This window comes from Macrobrachium rosenbergii, chromosome 57, assembly GCF_040412425.1.
Source record: "Macrobrachium rosenbergii isolate ZJJX-2024 chromosome 57, ASM4041242v1, whole genome shotgun sequence".
NCBI lineage: Eukaryota > Metazoa > Arthropoda > Malacostraca > Decapoda > Palaemonidae > Macrobrachium > Macrobrachium rosenbergii.
The window spans coordinates 7,064,620-7,087,890 of record NC_089797.1 but is presented as its reverse complement, the minus strand read 5'-3'; the positions used below and the strand labels follow the sequence as shown (position 1 = coordinate 7,087,890).

The 23,271-nt window shown below is 39.6% G+C and overlaps 3 protein-coding genes across 3 annotated transcripts in view; 1 reads left to right on the top strand and 2 right to left on the bottom strand.

Annotated features, from left to right (window-relative positions):
- The window catches only part of LOC136836939 (arginine kinase Met e 2), a 69,589-nt gene that overhangs the window by 10,341 nt on the left and 35,977 nt on the right, over window positions 1-23,271 (top strand). The window lies entirely within an intron of this gene.
- On the bottom strand, window positions 8,928-13,225 carry LOC136837077 (arginine kinase-like). The gene is made up of 4 exons (XM_067101685.1): window positions 11,776-13,225; window positions 10,091-10,307; window positions 9,562-9,952; window positions 8,928-9,360 (listed from the first exon to the last, which is right to left on the bottom strand). The coding sequence occupies exons 1-4, from the start codon at window positions 12,102-12,104 to the stop codon at window positions 9,230-9,232; spliced, it is 1,068 nt and encodes a 355-aa protein (XP_066957786.1). The 5' UTR covers window positions 12,105-13,225; the 3' UTR covers window positions 8,928-9,229.
- On the bottom strand, window positions 15,703-22,861 carry LOC136837076 (arginine kinase-like). The gene is made up of 4 exons (XM_067101684.1): window positions 22,135-22,861; window positions 19,727-19,943; window positions 17,784-18,174; window positions 15,703-16,382 (listed from the first exon to the last, which is right to left on the bottom strand). The coding sequence occupies exons 1-4, from the start codon at window positions 22,461-22,463 to the stop codon at window positions 16,252-16,254; spliced, it is 1,068 nt and encodes a 355-aa protein (XP_066957785.1). The 5' UTR covers window positions 22,464-22,861; the 3' UTR covers window positions 15,703-16,251.

Below are 23,271 nucleotides of genomic sequence, written 5' to 3'. Positions count from 1 at the left end.
CAAGGGGTGTGGCTAATGAGATTATAAGACCCTCTGGATTACAGCTTATCTGAGGAATTGTGAGGCAAGAAGAAAAAAAAACAGAGATAGGAAAGGACAAGAAAAAATGAGAGACTGAGAACTGGAGAAGGCTCTTGCTAGAGAAAATGGAGCACAGAGTCGATTGGCTATGACGATAAAAGGTGAAGGTAGAAATACACAGGAATAGGAAGGCTAGGATGGGGTCTGGTCATGTATGAGGAATGGGAGAAGAAAGCTTGGAAATTAGGATGTGTGGTTCAGGTGATTTAGAAATGGGAGGAGGATTAAGAGAATGGCAGAAATGTACAATCTGAGAGTTGCTAGGAAAAGTAATGTACTGTTTTATAGCACTCACTTTATTCGCATTGCTCTTGTTACTGTTATAAGTCAAAATAAGCACATTCGTATGGGACAAGCGAAAGGAGGCAATGCATTTGTAATTCTTGATTATATATATATATATATATATATATATATATATATATATATATATATATATATATATATATATATATATATATATATGTGTGTGTGTGTGTGTGTGTGTGTGTGTGTGTGTGTTTTGTGTGTGTATCAAACTCTTGTTAGCAACCCTGCCTCACCAGCTAGATACAGAGATTGTAAACTAAATGTCACAGGTGTAAAATGTCAGAGTGACTTAGGTAGAGAATAGTCAGATCTTATGCCAGCAAAAAATAAAAATAAATAAAATAAAATTTACAGACGAATATAAACCATCAGTTGCGATAAGGCAAACATGTTCAGATTCAACACGAGAGAGAGAGAGAGAGAGAGAGAGAGAGAGAGAGAGAGAGAGAGAGAGAGAGAGAGAATGTGTTCTTTGAACTGTAAAGGTTGCGTGTGACAAGGCAATATATGGGAACAGGAGTTGCTGGCTGACTAGGCCGATTTCGACACCGTGCAGTTTGACATTCCTGTGTGTGCATCTGTCTAACTGTGTGTCTGAGAGCTTACGAGCGTCATAACGTGCCTGGTACCGCTTCCTTCGTCCTTTGAGTCTCCTTTCGCTGAATAGAAAGCTTTATTAATGCAATCGTTTGGGAGTTGTTACATTTTTTTATATATCTTTAAGGTATATCTGTACTGTTTTAGTTTTCTGAAATAGAAAACTATTGTGCCGGCTTTGTCTGTCCGTCAGCACTTTTTCTGTCCGCCCTCAGATCTTAAAAACTATTGAGGCTAGAGGGCTGCAAATTGTTATGTTGATCATCCACCCTCCAATCATCAAACTTACCAAATTGCAGCCCTCCAGCCTTAGTAGTTTTTATTTTATTTAAGGTTAAAGTTAGCCATAATGGTGCGTCTGGCAACGATATAGGACAGGCCACCACCGGCCAGTGGTTAAAGTTTCATGGGCCGCGGCTCATACAGCATTATACCGAGACCACCAAAAGATAGATCTGTTTTCGGTGCCCTTAATTATACGCTGTACAGAAAACTCGGCGCATTTTTTACTTGTTTACTTTTATGTTTACTGTCAAATATTTTACTGGCTTTTCACATTCATATGCATTATTCACTCTCTATGTTTGATTACAGTCTAACAAGCTTGAGAAATTAAGAATCTTAAATTTTTTTTACCTAAAATATACTGTAATTCGAAAGTGCCTTAAATTTGATATTAGGTCGACGGATATTTTAACGCCAGTCAATAGATTCGTAATCATATTTAGCTATATACCAAAATATGCAGCTAGTTGTTAACAAAATACCTGCAACTTTTTCTTTTGCAGTTGTAAAAGACCTTCGCGTCGTTATTCCATTTAAAAATATATATATATATTTTCTAAATTATGAAAATTAGTTAGCGAGCTCAAACCCTCTAATGGCTGGTCGAATTCAATACTTCACAAGTATATGACATTTTAATTTTATCTCGTCGTCCACTATGACATTCGATTAGAAAACCAGGGAACAGTTTGAAAATCACAACAAAAAATGAAAATTGTTGCATAAAATGATTCAGTTAAAAATCTATTGTATTTCAATGACAAAACAAAACAAAAGATTCAATCGGTGTTGGTATCTGGTACTGCGCTGCTAATCGTAGCTTCTTAGAGATATTCAGAAACATAAGGATATACTTTTGTAAATGATGGTGCTAGGAATTTTTAAATAGACCAATGATATTTTAGAGCATCTGCGAATTGTATTAATTGTGATTCACGCAGCACCGGTTCCAATCCACTGGATGGAGGTTTCTCTCTCTTCCCAGGGGAGATCGTCTGCTCATGATAATAAAATGGTAATAAGTTTTATCTGTTGAAGACTTAGGCCTATTGGCTCGCTCCTCCATCTGTAGGCCTAGTGGCTCGTTCCAATTCACTTTCGTAACCCACGAATAAATTATGAAAATTGTACATCGGTTATCATAGATTTTGCGAACCTGGTATTAACGTATTACTACCCCACAACCGGATCGAACCCTAGACCTATCTCACTATAGAGGTGGAAATATCAGAAATTTGCAACAACTTGTACAGGATTCCAAGGAATAGATTACATAAATACATATATTATATACATATAATATACATATAAGTATATAAACAATGAATGAAGAGAAACAAACAAACAAACATAAGTAAGACATAAATAAATACACGGCAGTCGTACAGAGGTGCAGAACTTGGCAACGTTACCTTCTCCCTGGCGTTATTGGAGAGAAAGAGAGGTTTGGGAGTTGGGGTCCTGGGGTTTGGGGTGGGGGTTGAGATTATGGAGGGGGAGATGGGGGGGGGGGAGTTAGACTGGCAAGCACACCTTTACACTTGCTGATCCACTTTAAGTGCTTCCGAGAGATTACTGTCTATCTACCATTATGTTTTTTTTTTTATGTGGTGCATACTTTTAAAGTGCTAAGCTCCTCCGGTGCCCTTGTTGTTTTGTGAAGTGTTGTTTTGCTGTTGTGTTTCTGTGTGAATTTGTGTTTCTTCGTTTCTTATGTCTCACTTTTCACACACACACACACACACACACACACACACACACACACACATATATATATATATATATATATATATATATATATATATATATATATATATATATATTAGTATCAGCATTATATATATTACATATTAGTATGGGCATTACTCTCTCTCTCTCTCTCTCTCTCTCTCTCTCTCTCTCTCTCTCTCTCTCTCTCTCTGACCATTCATAGAAACTGAAGGTCTCTCAAAGATTTCCATTTTACACTGATATATTAAATCATATTCTCGTCATAATGGTTTATTTCCAGTTTTATATAGATAATATTATTACATATATTAGTGTTACTAGTAAATGATTTCAGTAATACGCTTTATTGCGCAGTAGCTTGAATGATTACGGAGTATTATTATTATTATTATTATTATTATTATTATTATTATTATTATTATTCAGAAGATGAACCCTATTCATACGCAACAAGCCCACCACAGGGACCGTTGACTTGAAATTCAAGCTTCCAAAGATTACGGTGTTCATTTGAAAGAAGTAACAGAAGGTAGTGGGAAATCCAGAGAGGAGAGATTAGGCATTAGACAAAAAAATAAAGCAACACATCAATGAATAGATGAAAATGCAAGTAAATCATTCAAATACAAGGAGAACTGCTTTAGGGTAGTCTGACAATACATCTTTCACCTTCCTAATGACACCAAAATCAGTATCATGACATAAAAACTAATCAGGCATTGACCAGTCGAAGAGATAATATGTCACTGAGACCGTTCTCAATATAAACAAGTAAAAAATGCACCGAAGCTTCTTCGGCGCAATCGAGTTTTCTGTACAGCGTATAATGCTATATGAAACTTTCAGCCACGGTCCATGAAACTCTTAGCCGCTGCCCATGAAACTCAGCCATGGTCCGGTGGTGGCCTGTGTTGTTGGTACCTATAGCAGTGCCGGAAGTATGATTATGGCTAACTTTAACCTTAAATAGAATTAAAAGTACTGAGGCTAGAGGGCTGCAATTTGGTGCATTTGATGACTGGATGGTGGGTGATCAACATGCCAATTTGCAGCCCTCTAGCCTCAGTAGTTTATAAGATCTGATGGCGGACAGAAAAAGTGTGGACGGACAGACAAAGCCACCTCATTAGTTTTCTTTTACAGAAAACTAAAAAGTTTTCATATTTTGTGTTTTTATATCTTTATATCTTTATGTTTTACTGCACACTAGATAGCATTGATAGCAATAACCTGCAAGTTACTGAAAAGCTAGTTTATTGATACTTATCACAGTATAAATCAAATTCATATATCTCTCACATTATATATCTTTTACAACAAATAATATCAATTTCTTTCGCCAGTTAACTTTATCGTATCTTGTCCACTTTTCGTTATAGTTATTTTACCATTTTGGAACATCGCGTTAAGTGCAATTATTCAGATATAATCTGAGTCCTGTTATGAAAACTAACTTCACATGGAACGACAGAAAAAATCTCGCTGAACGCTAACCTGGTCTGAGGAAGGATCAGTGAGTAATTTTTTTTTTGCACATAAACACAAAAAATATGGATTAGCGCGGCATTCATTCAGTAGATTTTATTATCATCTCATCTTTATGCGTACTTTTCATTCTGGGAGTGGGATCTAGGCTAATGATATCTGTAAACGACAGAACGGCCAGATTTTTCTGAACAGCAGAAGCACCAATATGCAGTAAATGTGCCTCGCTGTCGAACTTCTCGGTTCCAGACGTCCTTTGATCCTCACACCGTTGGACTGTGGAACAGCCTCCCTGAGGATGTTGTGCAATTAGAACGTGAAAAGTTCAAGCGAAGATTCCTGTAGAAGGGCAATGCCGTCAGTGCACCCCATGCGGTGCACTGTAGGCATTATTCAAGGGTCTTTGCAGCGTGCCTCCGGCCCCTAGCTGCAACCCCTTGTGTTTCTTTTACTGTACCTCCTTTTATATTCTCTTTCTCCCATCTTACTTTCCACCTTCTCCTGACAATTAATTCATAGTGCAACTGCTTTGAGGTTTTCCTCCTGTTACACTTTCCAAATTGGCCTTTGGCCTAAGTTCTATGTTCAATTCAATTCAGTTCAAGCGAAGATGCAGCGCATTACCACTCTATTACAGTTCACCTTGTATTTTAATCATTTATTTATAGTGTTATCTATTTAATCTATTTATCTGTTAGTTTATCAGTTTGATCTTTTTCGCCTTCTCTAATAACTGATCTCTTTTTTTTCTGTATTTCCTATTATGTTATTATGTATTGTGAGTTTCAATTGAACACCATATCCTTTGGAAGCTTGAATTTCAAGTCAGTGGTTTACCTTCTGTGCATAATAATAATAATAATAATAATGGCTTTAATGGAGTGAGAGTATAAATGCTCATTATTGTAAATATATTTGTATATTAATTTTCATAGCTTTTTATCGACATGTTCTTCTTTAATGCGCATTAAAGCACTCATCACAGAAAATTTACCCCGTAGTATTACACGCAAGTCCACTCATACGAGCATTCTGGTCTGTGAAAGATTGTGCAAAACATAATGCTCATTTTGACTTGTACAGTAATAATAATAATAATAATAATAATAATAATAATAATAATAATAATAATAATAATAATAATAATGCTGCAACTTTGACTGCTGATGTATAATAGGACATTATGTATTATAGTTATATGTTTTTCAACATTATGATATCTCGCCTATATTTGGCCCTCAAACAATCACCATTTTATCACTAAACCTTTCATTTTCTCATCCCACCTCTTCATGTTTTTAATCTCTTTTCTTACGCTCCTGTGCCTACAAATATTCCCAAGTCCATATAACTCTATCTGGGACTTATAACTTCTAATGCACGTCTTGTGCCTCCATGTCCTAAACCTTAGCTCAGGTCATCCAATGTCTTTTTATATGCACTTCTCACTCTCTTATCCAACTCAAATTTTCACCTCTTCCTCTTTGATATAAATTTTTTTTAACTGTCTTAAGCTTTGCTTTATGTCAGTAATGATCAGATATACCTCCAGCTACTCCTCTTCTTGTCATTATATCCAAGTCCCTTTCCAGACATAATTCCACAAGACTTCCCCGTTCCCATTTGCTCCATGAATTCTGTGTCTGTTAAAAATCCCATCTGTTTCCCTGACACCTACCTTTGCATTTAAATCACATAGCACAGTCACCCTTTCATATTTTCCAAACCTACCCGGACTTTCCACCCTCACACAAAAAAGGGTTGTTGCGTTATCTTTCTCTTCCACTTTTGGACCATGTACTCTCGTTGTTGCAGACTTGTTCTGCTTCTCTTCCTAACCATATAATCCTGAAACCAAAACCACACACATACACACACACACACACACACACACACACACATATATATATATATATATATATATATATATATATATATATATATATATATGTATATACATACATATACATATACACATACATATATATATATATATATATATATATATATATATATATATATATATACATATATATACTAATAGTCAGATATGTTATGTATTGTATAAGTGTGAGTGTGTGTGTGTGTGTGTAGAGAGAGAGAGAGAGAGAGAGAGAGAGAGAGAGAGAGAGAGAGAGAGAGAGAGAGAGAGGATTAGTCCCAGCGGCAAGGAAGGCCACATTCTCAAGCGCCATTAGATCCTTGAAAACGTGTTATTATCATCAATTACGGGTTGTCTCTATTTCTGGCTTTCGTATTTCTATGAATTTTTAAACGTCTGCTTCAAGAGCAGGTTAGACCGCATCTTATATATATGCCTGTCTGGTAGTTGCTCCTAAGACCAAGAGTCCGTGCTGGCATAAGACCCGATTAGTCACTGGCAACAGTCGGTATAAAGTCTTTTTTTTTATTTATTTTTTTTTTTTTTGCTTGATTTTGGCAAGGGTCTTCTTTTGGTAACAGTTCTATTTTCTCCCATGATTTTTGACAGCTCCTGTCATCTTCTCTCTCTCTCTCTCTCTCTCTCTCTCTCTCTCTCTCTCTCTCTCTCTCTCTCTCTCTCTCCCCTGTCATCTTCTCTCTCTCCTGTCATCTTCTCTCTCTCCCCCATGTCATCTCTCTCTCTCTCTCTCTCTCTCTCTCTCTCTCTCTCTCTCTCTCTGTCATCTTCTCTCTCTCTCTCCTGTCAACTTCTCTCTCTCTCTCTCTCTCTCTCTCCCCTGTCATCTCTCTCTCTCCTGTCATCTTCTCTCTCTCTCTCTTTCCCGTCATCATCTCTTTCTCTCTCTCTTTCCTGTCATCTTCTCTCTCTCTCTTTCTCTCTTTAAGAGGGCTGGCTCAAGAAAAAACAACACAGCAATCACTGCCTTATTCATTTTGTATCTGATTAATCGTGAATGAAACCCTCGTGCAGTAAAGCATATAAAAAACGCGTTGAACACAAAGTCTTACTCTACCTGAATGTTAAGGCCCTTCCTTTCCAATCTGTCTTTCACACCCATCTTTTCCTTCCCCTTAACATTTGTGAATTAAACACCCTTTCCACTTGCCTATTTATCCATTCTTTCCACATGACCAAGCCATCTCAAAGTACGTTGAAGAGCCCTTTCACCTATGCTAAGTTTTTTATTTCTTCAGTGTGCATCCACAGTTCTCATCCTTTCAGTTCTTCCTAGCATATTCAGCTTGCACACATCACTTCCATAGAAGAGTATTGGCTCAGCAATCCCGCATACATTCCCTTTCCCCTTCTTTAGGATACTTCATAGGGGCCAGGATACACACACACTGTATAGAATACTTTACAGGACATACATAATTCCAAAGGATATTTTGTAGCATCAGTGTAAATATACTGCATAGGATGTCTCGTATTGGCCAGGATACATACATTTTATAGGATACATGGTGGTTTAAGATCTCGTTTCAGTCACTTCCTGTTCGTTTTACTGTCTTATAAAAGCTAAGTGGCCACTGTATTACGTGGATGCCTGGCATAAAAGTTTTTGGGTTTGAAAAGCTTTCGTGAGAAGGTAGGGATATCGTAAATATAACTTTTAAAACGTTGCTCATCATACTTGTGAAAAGATCTTGCTATTTATTTCATTCTCTAGTTCATGAGAAAACCTTATTTAATTTTGCGCCGGTAATATTAACTTCCAGCCTGGACTGAAATCTGCTGATTAACTTGGATGTGTATCACAAATTTTATCGTTTCTTACTAATTAATTACAGTCAGTACTCATTATACAGTTGAAAACTTTAGTCGAGATTGTAGTCAACCAAATATTGGGATTGTGCTCGAAGTTCAACATTGCCCCACAATGAGAAATAAGTAAATATTAGGCGCTGATGAGCAATTTTATTTTGATAAAAAATATTTGAGTTTAGTGGCACCCCAATGTTTAATCACTGCATTCCATTTAATTATTCGTACAGTTACTTTCATATTTTTTTTTATAATTAATATCACAACTTTACTTTTCAAGATTATGCCTTTTAATATCACAGCTTTACTTTTTAAGATTATGGCTTTTAATATCACGATTTTACTTTTTAAGATTATGGCTTCTAATATCACAACTTTACTTTGTAAGATTATGGCTTTTAATATCACAGCTTTACTTTTTAAGATTATGGCTCTTAATATCACAGCTTTACTTTTTAAGATTATGCTTTTAATATCACAGCTTTACTTTTTAAGATTATGCTTTTAATATCACAGCTTTACTTTTTAAGATTATGGCTTTTAATATCACAGCTTTACTTTTTTTTTAAGATGATGGCTTTTAATATCACAGCTTTACTTTTACAGATTATGGCTTTTCATATCACAGCTTTAATTTTCAACTTCCCTTTCAGTACATATTTGATCTATTTCCTGTGCACCACCAGACACTAGAACACTTCTCCTTCGGAAATGTGAAATGAAACGACAATTATAGTAAATATATTTATTACTCAAGATACCAACAGTGGATTCAAGAAAAAAAATAAAAACTCAACAGTTTGCAAATCACACTGGTATCGTTCATGTAGGTTTCAATGCTATCTTACAGGATGCGGCATTTCATCATGAATAATCACAAGAGGGGTACCTATACACAGGTTGGAATGACGTTCCATATTGGAAATTATGGTCTAGTCCCAATGACCTCTGGTCAAAGAGTCACGGCGTTCTGCTGGGGTCTTCTTTGAGCAACCTTTTCTTAGGCCGAACGAGACTTGGGAGATGAGAAATTTACAGGCCGTGCTTCTTCTGGAGCTTGATGTCCTCCTCGTGCAGGGCGTTCACGCCGTCGATCATGCACTGCACGAGCTCGACCTCGGAGTACCCAAGTCGGTGCTTGTTGGAGATGTCGTACGTGATACCTGGGAGGGGGGGGAGGAGAGTCTCGATTAGTCTCATGTTTTGGTGCATTTCTGGTCTAGTCTACTTGATCGACCAGATAGGTCTACATATCGATTAAATTATGTGTATATAGTAATATACATCTTCTCAAAAACTGCCGGACTCAAAAATATAAACAGCAGCAACAACTAAATGAGGTTTAATCGTAAAAAAAAACTTACCAGTCTGACCACCAGACTCGCCGCGGGTACCACGTGGTTGCACCTTGAGCTCCTCGCACCTCTTCTTCAGGGCGTCGAGACCTTCCTTGGTCCAGCCGGGCAGGTCAACGTGGACGGAAGCCCTCATGCCGGTACCAAGGTTGGTGGGGCAGGAGTGGATGAATCCGTACTTCTCGTCAAAGGCGAACTCCTTGCCACTTTCGGCCTTGACGGAGTCACCGACGGCCTGGATGCCTTTGGCGAGACGTTCGAACACAGCCTTGACGTCTCCGCCCTTCTGCATGGAGATGATCCTGAGCTGATCCTCCTCGTTGACCCAGACGAGGAAGGTCTTGTCCTTGTTGTGGTAGATGCCGCGACCCTCGGGCCATTCGCGCTCCATTCCGGCGACCTGTTGGCAGCAAGCAAATCATCAAAACAAAAAACTTTACGTAAATGGGTCTAATACCCATTTATGAAAAGTACTAAGTAAAAATTTTCACTTAGGCCTAATGAGTCATATATATATGCGAGGCCTCCGAGTTCTTACCTGGAGGTTGGGATCTCCTGACATGAAGAGGAAGTGGTCATCGACGAGCTGCTGGCGGACAGACTCTTCCATGCCGAGCAGAGGGTAGTAGTTACCGGCCAGATCCCCAGACAGTTTCTTGAACGCATGTTTCATCAGGTTCTCGACGCCCAAGCGCTGGTCCTTGGTGATGCCGGGGGAGAGGCCGAAGCCGTCGATGTTACGACCTACACGGATCCTACAGCGATGGAGAAATAAAATATGTAGAAGGGCTTCAAAATAATAGTTCATCAAAACATCCACTAACAAACTATTTCTGCGCTTTCGGATGTAATAACTTGGGTGATAGCGTTGAGTCTACATCTCAAGTTTTACGCACTTCATTTTTATAGCAGCGAATGACATTTGTTCAACCACAGGTGTGCGCTGTCATGAAATTTTGAGGGAGAAAGAGTGGGGGAGGGGGAGGGGAACTTGGAAGAACGCAATTTAGCTTTACCTGCTAACTTTAAACTTTTATCTTCTAGTAAAAAAATGTTTGGAAAACGGCTAACCCTCCCACACAGGAACAGGCGAAAGAAGAAACTCATAAACGCAGTCAGTGGAAGAACGCAGTTAAGGGATGTTCAGGAAAGGGGGATTGGAAGTATGACAATGGGGATGAGTGGGGGCGGGGAAAGGGAGGTGTTCCTTAGCTATTGAACCGCACTGATGCTGTTATTGTGAGGGAGCGCGAGCGATCCGGAGAAGAACTCTATCATGAGCTTCAGCTTATTGAACGAAATAACTGCACACAAAGACTGCATTACGATTATTTTCATTTCTTGAAAATTATATTATATTATATATATATATATATATATATATATATATATATATATATATATATATATATATATATAGATAGATAGATAGATAGATAGATAGATAGATAGAGTGAACACTTCTTATTTACTGTAAGTCTGTGCAATCCATTAGCTTACAACTCGCGTAAGTTGCCAATATTTTAACAGTAACTTCGTATTGTCACCATAACCTTTATTAACGAAAAAGTTTAACATCATTTCTCGGTTAATTACTTTTACAGCAAGCCTTAAAAAAATACATTTTTCTCCCATAAGCACAGCAAATGTACGAATACTTTACAGAAAAAAAAAAAAACACCAGCCGGCTTTGTATAGCGCTAGCCTGCTGGCGCCGGTCTTGTGTAAGGGGGGGAGGTGGGGATGGGTGTCAGGGCTTGGTGGCAATAGTACCCACCCAATTTGCCGGCTTTATGTCAGCGCTACCAGCATAACACACTTTACACTGCGACAATTGTGCGTGAAATGCCGTGGGTATTATGACATTTCTGGGATGGAATTTTATTAATTCCTGTGAAGCCACGTTGTTTAGTTTTGTATTTTGTCTGTGTTGGGCATTTTACTGCGGTACAAGTGATCATTGTGCAATGTATAAATAGTTTCACATTGTCGAGTAAAGCCTCGAGACATTTAGAATGTTAAGATTGTCTCGTGTCATTTGTACTGAGAACCACCCTTGCAATAAGGATTTCCTTTAGGGTCCACTGGATTAATGAATATATTTCATGATCATTCATTCACATCTCTGAACTGAAAACTTCACGAAACCTCTGAAACCAATGACTTTCACTTTCACACTTTCATTTTCGCCTTATTCGGGCGACTGCAAAAGGCCAACCTTACCTGACGGAGTGAACGGGGCAATCAGGGTTGATGTTGCCCTTGAGTTTGCCGACGTCCATGTCGGAGGTGTGTTTCGAGTCGCCGGCGATGCCATGGTAGTCCAGGATGATGGGGTCGAAGACATCCTTGAAATCCTTGTAGGAATCCCAGTCACCGGCGTAGATGCCGCAGTGCTGGTTGTCAAAATCGACGGCGCAGGCGATGGCCTGCTTGAGGGTGAAGCCCGAGGTGGCGGTCTTGATGCCGCTCAGTTTGTCCCACAGGTCCTTGGTGACGTACTTGGCCACCAGAGAGTGTTTGCTCTTGATTTCAGGGAATGGCTCGCCCATGGTGGAGGATTTCGACTTTGGCTTTGCGATTGACTTACCCGAGAAAGACCTTTGATCAGTTCAAGAGGAGAGCAGGAAGAAAGAGGCTTGAGAGGAGATACGTTTTGGAACTTTCTGCTGACGAAGAACCAAAAGAGAGCAACACCTTTCCGCGGCAGCTGCTAGCGTTGCTCTGACGGTGGATCTCGCTGCCTCGCCGGGCGAAGAGAAGCCGGCCGGCTTGAGGCAGCCGTGGAAGAGGCATGGATGGGGCTTGGTGGCTGTCGGGTTGGAGGGAGGGGTGCCTGAAGGAGGAGAGGGTGGAGGATGAGAGTGTGGGAGGGGAAGGAGAAGGCAGGCAGTTGGATAATTATATTCAAGCACCCGCTCTCCTCTTTTCTGTCCCTTTTGTAGAGCGTAGTACGTGGGGAAGGATCGGTTTCAGAAAACCACAGAAAACAGAATTTAGGGAGAACTTAAGGCGATTAACATGTCTGATACTGTTTGCCATGAGGGCCATTTTTGTGTCTGTGTTGGTATAAATGTACCTGGACTGTCACCTGATTCATCTGTTATCGTTCGGGGCCATGTGATAATGGTAATCTTCATTCACCCTCTCATGTGTACGCTTACGAAGGCACGCAACGCCCTCGTAAGAGTATCAGATTTAAATGAAACTTTATTCTCGAGGGCAAAATGTTCTGAAGTTCCCATAAGTCTTATATAAGGATATTAAAATAAGATATCCAGCAATTTAACAACCAAAGAAGTATTCTAATATTCTCTCTTAGTGTTTTTAGTTGAGCATCAACATACAACCCAGTCCTTTCAATGCAAAATAAAATCATCAAAGTATGCATAATCAGTAATAGAAATAAATTACTTAACAAGTACACTTTTGTGCGGATGTAACATGTATTGTAAAGTAATTTAAAAAACTGAAATGAAAAATACTACTTCTAGTGAATACAGTTCCATTTCAAATTCAAAAATTTAGTGTAACATCATGTGAGGTGTCTTTTTGAAGTGATGGTAGAGCCAAGGATACAGAGAGAGAGAGAGAGAGAGAGAGAGAGCATGGGGAGGAGGAGGAGGAGGAGAGACATGAAAGTTTTCTCTCATGGGGAGAGACAGAGAGAGGCGTGTTCTGACGGGGGAGGCCAGTCTTTGGGAAGGGGAGAGAGAGAGAGAGAGAGAGAGAGAGAGAGAGAGAGAGAGAGGCCGGGGGGGAGTGATTGGCAGTGGGGAGAGTTGGTGCTCTTTACCTTGAAACACATCACTTGGCAACTCAAACATGCCGGTTTGTGTAACTGCTTAGTCTTTTTTTTTTCTTTTGTTTTGGCCAAGTGATATTTTGGGGTAAATTTCGTTATGTACTTTATAATTGCATACGCGTGTATGTATATATATATATATATATATATATATATATATATATATATATATATATATATATTTATATATGTGTGTGTGTGTGTGTGTAATTGTAATAGCCACAATGCCCTCTTAACCTATGTATTTGGTAAAAGTGACCAGTAGATTCTACATATATATATATGTATGTATGTATGTATGTATGTATGCATGTATATATATGTGTGTGTGTATGTGTGTGTGTGTCGAACATCGAAATACCAACTGAAGATTCATCAAGGCTTCGAACTTATTACAGTTTTGCTACTGTAGCAGTTATTACATAACGTAAACGATGGCTGTGTGAGTCATAGTTCGAGTAGGAAAGCGTGTGTGTGTGTGAGAGAGAGATAAAGAGAGAGAGATAGAGAGAGATTGCAGAGCAAAATTTCAACGAAGTAATATCTGGTTGCAACTGGATCCGAAATGGCGGGCGAAAACTTATTATTATATCAATTTAGTTTTTTGTGGTGTGATCAAATAAGTGATATTCTTATGTATAAAAAAATGATTTGTAATCTCACTTTGTGTACACGGATGCTATCTCTCTCTCTCTCTCTCTCTCTCTCTCTCTCTCTCTCTCTCTCTCTCTCTATCTATCTATCTATCTATCTATATATATATATATATATATATATATATATATATATATATATATATATATATATGTGTGTGTATATATATATACTGTATATATATGAGAGAGAGAGAGAATATGTGTGTCAGTGTTTGGTCTACATCTCTACAATCATCTCTAGACCCCGCTCACTTGAAGATGTCTCAGGTTTTCCTAGCACTGCGCTCAGGCGCTATTACCAAAATAAATTCTACCGAGGCAAGGAATGAACAACGCATGCGCTGATTTATATTGAAAGATAGAATTTGGAATCGGTAATAACTGGAATTATTCGGACAGAGGCCCGGCGGCCAAGTCTTACTACTAAATGCCAATTTTGAAGCTGCGGTAAAATACTATATTCTCTGTAGCTGCGGTCATAGGCCTAATTTTTTCATTGAGCACTGACACTGCAGGACTTTTTTCTTTCTTATTTCTTATAAAGTTCTTGTGAAAAATAATTTTTTTTACAAAGTTCTTGTGAAATTTTTAGATGTTTCAAATCCTTAGCGTTTAAATATAAGATATCATTTTCGAACATTGTTTCCTGACAAATTGTTAAGGGAAAAAATTACAGATCATGTATCCAAAATGCTCCCGAAATAATAATATTCAGTTCGTCTTCATTGTTTTTTTTTTTTTTTTTTGTCAAGAATCAAACAGAAAACTTCAACTCATTTCAGGCACAACCATGCAGCTAAACACATGCAAAGATATTTGTTAAGCGCACACACAAGTTTTAGATAACTTGAATTCGGATGGTTGTCCTTGCAGTGGTATGTTGTGCGTGTGTATATGAGAGAGAGAGAGAGAGAGAGAGAGAGAGAGTTGCAAAATGCAAACACAAGTCAGTGGCGATTGTACTGGTCAGTGATGAGAGGTTTGAGGCATAATAATATCAAACAGTGAGAAGAGCTACAATATTTGGTACTTCAACCGCTTAAAGATTAGTTGGAAACTCACTCTGTTGGCCCAGGGGCCCACCACCCTTGAAGAGCTCAGATTAAGTCTAAGGTCTAATTTACTCTTATTTCAGCTTCATCAGAATTCCATTTCTTTGAAGCTCTCGTAACACTGATCATTTTTCTAATCCGTGAAACATGGTTCTTCGACTTTCTGGTGGGAATGACAATAAATATGTGAAAATGAAATCTACTTCATATCTAGCTAATGATTACTAATAAGACCTGAAAGTTAGCATACCTTATGAACATAGATCACTGTTGTTTGAGAAGCTTCTGAAATCAAAACTTGAGGAATATGGATATTTCTTGCATCACTAAAGCAAATTGATTTCATGAACTTGAGGCTAATAAACTCTTGTGTGAAAGACCTTGCTAGAACTGTGTGTACAAAAGATATTATTAGAGTTGTCATGATGTATAGTTTTAATAACCAAAAAGTTTATTAAAGCCAATCATAAGTTGAGCATTTGTGCACCGGTCGAAAACTCAGAAGTGATAGAGCTCGCTACTCAGTGTCCTCTAGAATATTGCCCTTTCAATCAATCAATCACTGTAAAAGAAAATGATTTGGCCCTTTCTGAAGAGTCTAGCAAATCAGAAGGCAACGCTGAATAAAACTAGGCTCTGTTATTAAATTAATTGTTTATTGTTTAGTAACAATAATGTCTTTTCATCTCTAGACCAAAAATAGCAAAATCTGATGATGACGGTTGGTAGCGAGAGCCAAGGATGCCAGGAGGAAGTGCTGTTTAGGCCTATTCCTTCGTGGCAAGGCTCACGCTAGGTCCTGAACGCCGGAGGACAAGCCCTTTCCTTCTCTGTCAAGGGGTACCAGCGAAAAGGACTCCCTCGAAAGGGCTCCTTTCCGTCGGCGTGGCCTTGCGAGGATTAATGTGAATGACAAGACATCCGTGAAAGTCAGGATCAAGAAGAATGACAAGTTTTAGTACTATAAGATTCCTCCGGCTTCCATGACGTTCAAACACCCGGTTCTGGCCTTTACTAACGAGTGAAAACGACTCCTCTTCCTTCTAACTAAAAAGAAAAAAAAAATAAGGAGTCCTTCGCATTGAGTTGTGTGTTGGAAGATGCGTTGAAAAAATAATGTTTCTCCTCTAATATAAATTTATATAATTTCTCTTCTTCTTAAAAACTCAGAATGGATGCAAGCTTCTTAGATGCCGTGCTTCTTCTGGAGGGCAACGTCCTCAGCGTACAGGGTATTGACACCGTCAATCATGCACTGGACGAGTTCGACCTCGGAGTAACCCAGGCGATGCTTGTTGGAGATGTCATAAGTGTGACCTACGAGGAGGCGAAGAGAAAAGAGAGAAAACGGACATTAGAAAACGGAAGGCAGGGAGTTGCCGGGTGTTGGCCGAAAGTTAAACAAACAACGAACAGTGTAACACAAACACGAACGGGAAAAGGGCAGCTTAAAAGCAGCGAAATAATAGAGAAGAAGAAAACATATAAGAGAATGAAAAGAAACATACAACTCTAGATATTGCCAAAAAATAAGTAGAATAAACAGCAGCATTTCTACGAACAGCTAGGCAACGTATCCTCAGGTTAAAAAAAATCTAAGTTGTTGCGAAGTCACTCGAGATATTCATGGTCCGTTGCGTCTCTAACTGCGCGAATTTATTGAGGAAGTCGACATCCTTGTTGCTAGCATTGTGAACTGAAAACATTCATCTATGAAACAATTGTATTTATGTAGTCAACCTTTGTAGCTGTACAGCGTTTTTTTTTCCGCAGAAAGCGAAATAATCGGTCTAATAAGATAACATATTGTAAGAGAATTTAGAAAGTGATTGGCTTGAGTAATATATGAGTCAGTCTTACGATGACGAGAAGAGTAATTTTTACTCAGCAAATATCGTAAAAAATTTGTTGTCGATGAACAGAACACCTTTGCAAAATCGTATCGAGTCTTTACTATTATGGACATGTCTTCGGAAAAATTCGAATGTCAAGAGTACTAAGGTGAAGGTAACTGAAGTTATTAGCGAATATGCAATATACTGTATCAAATATGTCTCACAAGTGAAATGACTAAGCTTGTCGAATATTATCTAATATAAAGTACTAATTATGTTTATCGTCTATCGCGGATAGTCGTATATAGAACAAGGTTTATCATATGCTCCTTAAAAAAGACTAGTTTATCAGATAATGCAAGCACAACAATTTTTAATCTTACATTCTCGAGTTTCTATTTAAATGGATTAAAGTGCTTTTGGCAAACCAGTTACTGTTCTTGTCTATCTACTGCTCCTCTAGTTCCCTTGTTCGTATAAGTCTTCCATTTTTATAGAGGCAGAGGGTCTACTGGGGTTAAACATCCCATCGGCTTCTACGTTGTTTTCGTTTGTCGATCCTATTTGCCGTTTTGACCGGATCTGCTTTAGTAAGACTCGGCCCCGATTGTTGTTCTGAATGGATCTGCCTTGGCAAGACTCGATCCTGATTGTTGTTCTGTCTGGATCTGCCTTGGCAAGGGTAGATCCTGATTGTTGTTCTGTCTGGATCTGCCTTGGCAAGGGTCGATCCTGACTGTTGTTCTGACTGGATCTGCTTTTGCAGGACCCGATCCTATGTCTCTTTGAGTTTCAAAGTGTGCGATTATCCTACTTCTTCCAGAGGCCTAGTACTAAGACCCTAGCAAAGAAAAAGAAGCAGTGTCATGAGGTTCACACTTACCAGTCTGGCCGCCGGATTCACCGCGGGTACCACGGGGCTGAACCTTCAGTTCTTCACATCTCTTCTTCAGGGCGTCAAGACCTTCCTTGGTCCAGCCGGGCAAGTCAACGTGGACGGAAGCCCTCATGCCGGTGCCAAGGTTGGTGGGGCAGGAGTGGACGAAGCCGTACTTGGGGTCGAGCATGAAGTCCTTGCCGCTCTCGGCCTTGACGGAGTCACCGACGGCCTTGATACCGCGGGCCAGGCGCTCGAAGACGCCCCTGACATCACCGCCCATCTGCATGGAGATGATCCTGAGCTGATCCTCCTCGTTGACCCAGACCAAGAAGGTCTTCTCGGCATTGTGGTAGATACCGCGGCCTTCAGGCCAGTCGCGCTCCATACCTGCGACCTAGGCCCACATGGACGAACGAGAAGAAGAACGTTCACTCCGTTAATACAAATGCGATAGACACGCCACGGCTTTCTTCAGACACATAAAAAAACAGTGTAAAACAAGTGGCAGAGAGTAACCACAGAGATGGGCAAAACACAACACTAAAACAACTTATGAGACTAAAAGAAATTTCTTGTTAAATTAATTATACGTCTAAGTGTTGATCCAGCATAAAAAAATAAAGCACAAGTACAAGTGGCTACAAAAAAAAGAACAAGATTAACAAGACACCCTTTCCTGAAACTAAATTAAATGCCCTGTTGTTAAGAGAATCAATTGTCAGGGGTTTTCAAACGATCGAGAGTAATCAAATCAATGACCTCTGACTTAAGAAATTGGGTCCCGAAACTCTGTAAAATCACGGAGCCTTTTAAGTTGGAATTCACTTAACAACGCTGCCATTGCTTTCTGTTCGTTTAACTTTTAGGAATTATCTCTTGATTGGCTCTTAAACGGACCGGAGTCTAATGAATCAGGATAGATGAAGTTTAGATCATTTTTTAACCAATAAGTAGCATCAAAACAAACTGTTCTCTATAGTTGTCCATCAAGAAAATAACTGTTTTGTGGGTTTTAGTACAATAATCCCCTTCTTCAGAAAGTTCAGCATGGAGATCACGGTGATTCTATTGCAACTTGACTAGGTTTTATTTGTCTTTGGAAAAAACCAAGCAAAATAAGGATTGTATGACTAACCTTAGTCTCAGGATGTATTCACCAGACTGTTTAAAATTATACCTTTTCTAGAAGAGCTCAAGATATAACGTTACTACAATGATTCTAAAATATTGTTATATATTATTGTTGTCCTCCGGCCTATATTAGCAAATATCCTCTTTGAAAAAATATTCTTTTTCGTATTTAAATTGATTCACGAGAATTTTGAGCGTTAATAGAGGGTCATTTCGTGATTTTAACATCCAATAGCCTATGCTGTGTAGCCTGCGTGTGAGTCTAATTGACTCGAGTTCCGTTTTATGAGTTTAATTCTCTTTTAGTACTTTTTATACTTTGTGCTTTACTCTAATACATGCATTAGGACAACTGGTACTGTGGTGTCTCTCTGCTCTTCGTCTAAGCCTAAGAAGAAGAAGACTCAAATTTATGCTATAGGACTAGTACTGTTGTGTCTCTTAGCTCATCGTTCTAAGCCTAAGAAGAAGAAGAAGACTCAAATTTATGCTACAGGACTAGTACTGTTGTGTCTCTTAGCAGCTCATCGTTCTAAGCCTAAGAAGAAGAAGAAGACTCAAATTTATGCTATAGGACTAGTACTGTTGTGTCTCTTAGCTCATCGTTCTAAGCCTAAGAAGAAGAAGACTCAAATTTGTGCTATAGGACTAGTACTGTTGTGTCTCTTAGCTCATCGTTCTAAGCCTAAGAAGAAGAAGAAGACTCAAATTTATGCTACAGGACTAGTACTGTTGTGTCTCTTAGCTCATCGTTCTAAGCCTAAGAAGAAGAAGAAGAAGAAGAAGAAGAAAGACTCAGATCTGCTCCTCCTCACCTGAAGGTTGCGATCACCAGACATGAAGAGGAAGTGGTCATCGACGAGCTGCTGGCGGACCTTCTCGTCCATGCCAGTCAGGGGGTAGTAGTTGCCGGCGAGATCTCCGGAGAGCTTGCCGAAGGCGCTCTTCATGAGGTTCTCAACGCCAATGCGCTGTTCCTTGGTGATGCCTGGGGAAAGACCGAAGCCATCGATGCTACGGCCGACGCGGATCCTGCGGGAGGAGAGAAAGGAGGAAGGGCGTGAGACGGCAGCAGAAGGGCACCTCGATCTTGTGATCTTCACCGAAGATCATGAGAGAGAGAGAGAGAGAGAGAGAGAGAAACACACACACGCACAGAATATGCTGGATTTCGTACGAGGAAAAGGCACCAGGAGAGATTCGAAAGTTTCGTCAGTGTGAGAGAGAGAGAGAGAGAGAGAGAGAGAGAGAGAGAGAGATATGCTGGACTTCGTATGAGGAAAAGGCACTCAGGAGAAATTTGAAAGTTTCGTCAGTGAGAGAGAGAGAGAGAGAGAGAGAGAGAGAGAGAGAGAGAGAGAGAGAGAGAATATGCTGGACTTCATATGAGGAAAAGGCAATCGAAAGAAATTTAAAGCTTGAGAGAGAGAGAGAGAGAGAGAGATATGAACAGCTTGGATAAGCCAAGTGGGCGTAGGTAACAGACTTAGGGTCTAGCCTACAGTATATCAATTCGTGTCCTTAGTAAAGGAAAAAGAAGAAGAAAAAGGATTCATGAATTATCTTCTTGTCCCACTTTTTTATAAGAATGAGTAGATTTATAACTGAATATTTCTTTTTGTGGAAATTGAGAAAGTCGTTAACAACTGGGTATATACGTGTAACTGGAAAAAAAGTGTAACGAAAGAGTACTTAGTACTAGCTGAGTGTCAACCGAACGTGCCGAAAACATGTAGAACTGTATGTTAATCCTTGGAATACAAAGATTAATGGACAACTAAGGGAACTATGAAAATTTTATGTTAAAATACGCTTTGCAAAACTATGAACAGTCAAATTACTGAGAAAAAGAACAGGCGCCGTGTTTTTCTTTAAAGAATCATTTGATCATTCTCTCCTTAACGCTGTGTAAGCTGATTAAGTAAACTGTCTTATATCTTATAGCTGAAATATGATACATCTCCACGTCTTGACGATTTTGTTCTCCATGTTAACCAACTTGGGGTTGGCTAGTACAGCGATTCTCAACCTGGGGTACGCCAGCGATTTCCAGGAGGGGGGGGAAGCCCTAGGGAGAATTTAAAAATTCTCTAATTATATTCGTTAGTCTCTTAACAAGAGTCGCTAAGAAGCAGTGTGAAGTATCTCACTAATTCATTCCCAAAAGATTAAAAACACCCATTCTCTCTCTCTCTCTTTTTTATTTTCCTTTAAATCTGGGAGGGAATTTTACTCAAAGATGCAAGGCAAGGGGGGCGTGGGGCGAAAGACGTGGTAATAAAAAGTTAAGAACCACTGAATATTGTTTTTTTGCAAAGGGAGACTTGGACATTTGCTAGCCTCTTACTAATGGTAGTCCAAATATAAAGAAAAGAATGAACTTACATCTGTTAAGAAATTCATTTTTAATCTTGAGATATTTCATGAACGGGGATTTTGAAGTTCTGGTTTAATCTTGAAAATTTTTAAATAGATAGATACTGTATAGCATTTGGCTTTAATCGTAAGTGGGTTCTTCGTAACTGGGGCCACAGTCAATAAAATATTCTTCCACTGATCTTACTGTAGAAAGCACAGCTGTGTTTCTCGCATTCTGATTTGTTTATCGGTCTAAAGATTCACTTTCTTAAAAAGTAAATTCTTGTCTTTTCAAAAGCAACGTTCTGTTTTCCAAACTTATATGACCATTATCTGCACATTGAGTTTGGGAAAGGATGGATTAATGATAAGAACAACTTAAAACAACACGCAAAGAACAATAGTCTGAGGTGCCATCTTCTGTTCTTGGTTCTGTAACCTTCCAGTCGTATCAGCGTGAGATGTTACAGGAACTTTGTCTGGTGAAGCCTTGTGTCTTCATATCATTTGGGGTATTAGGCGTTGTTTCTTTAATGTAATAAAATGTTCATTCATATCACTTGGTTTTTTTTGGGGTGCTGTCTATACAGTGAGCTTTGGTCTGAGTATTGTTTCTCTCATAAGATGTGGCTTCAAGTGCTGTTTCTTCATAATGTTTGGTTCTGAGAGGTGTATTTCTTACATATGATTTGGTTTTGAGTGTTGTCGTCTTCAAAATGATTTTAGGAGTTCTTTTTCAAGAGATTTTCTTTAACAAGTGTTGGAGGCTAAGAAAGGGCTCTCAGTGCCCTGTTTGGTCTATTGTTTTTGTCAGTTTGAGTTTGTGTGTGTGTGTGTGTGTGTGTGTCTCAACAGAACTACTCACCTGACGGAGTGGACGGGAACTTCGGCGTTGATGTTGCCCTTGATCTTCTCGACTTCCATGTCGGAGGTGTGGACGGCATCGGGGGAGATGCCATGGTATTCCTGGATGATGGGGTCGAACACATCCTTGAAATCCTTGTAGGAATCCCAGTCACCGGCGTAGATGCCGCAGTGCTGGTTGTCGAACTCGACGGCGCAGGCAATGGCCTGCTTGAGGGTGAAGCCGGAGGTGGCGGTCTTGTGGCCGGAGAGTTTCTCCCAGCGCTCCTTGGTGACGTGCTTGGCCACCAGGGAGTGCTTGCTCTTGATATCAGGGAATGGTTCGCCCATCTTGGCCTTGGTTTGTTGGTTTGGCTTGAGGGAGAGAGTGAGAAGAGATGAGGAGAGTTACTCAACTGAGCACCTTGGAGGGCAACAGCTTTAGTAGCTCTGAGGAGTCCCCGGTTTCAGGAGTCCTCTATATAGGCCCCGGCGTCTCCTCGGCTAGGGCGGGCCGCCACCACTCTGCGTGCGAACCGGCTTCCGAAATAGCTATTGGCGCCCTTCCAGGGGCCTCTCTCTGCCAACAGGCACAAGTGTTCCTGCGGCGGGGGTGGGGGAGGGGCGAGGGGATGATAGCCAGATATCTGTATGCGAGGAACGCTCGGTGTCTTACTGCCCATATGCACACCCCCACCTTCAGGAGCGTGAGATACACTCCCTTGAGGAAGATGAGAGAGAGACGCTCTACTCTCATTATTATCAGTTTTATTCATGAAACCTCCGGTGTGCATGACACACGCCTCAAATACCATAATGTAGCGGAGCGAGCTTCCGCAAAAATGCCTATACGTGAAAAAAGGGGAAAAATGCTTTCTTGCTGTCCCTACAGGCAAAAGAAAAAGTAAAAAACTGCGAGATTGAAGAGGAACAGCGTGGTTTTTCTTCCACGGCGAGAGGAGCTCACCCTGATTTCCTTTGCATTTCAGCACTACTTGAAATCGTTTGTCTATTTCAGTGAAGCATTACAGTATCTTGCATCATAAACAACATTTCAAACAGTGTTAAGAGACACAAGGAAAAATAACGATTGGAGTATGACTTTTAACGAACTTCCTACTTTCATCTGCACGATTCTTTGAATGCATACATGTCTACA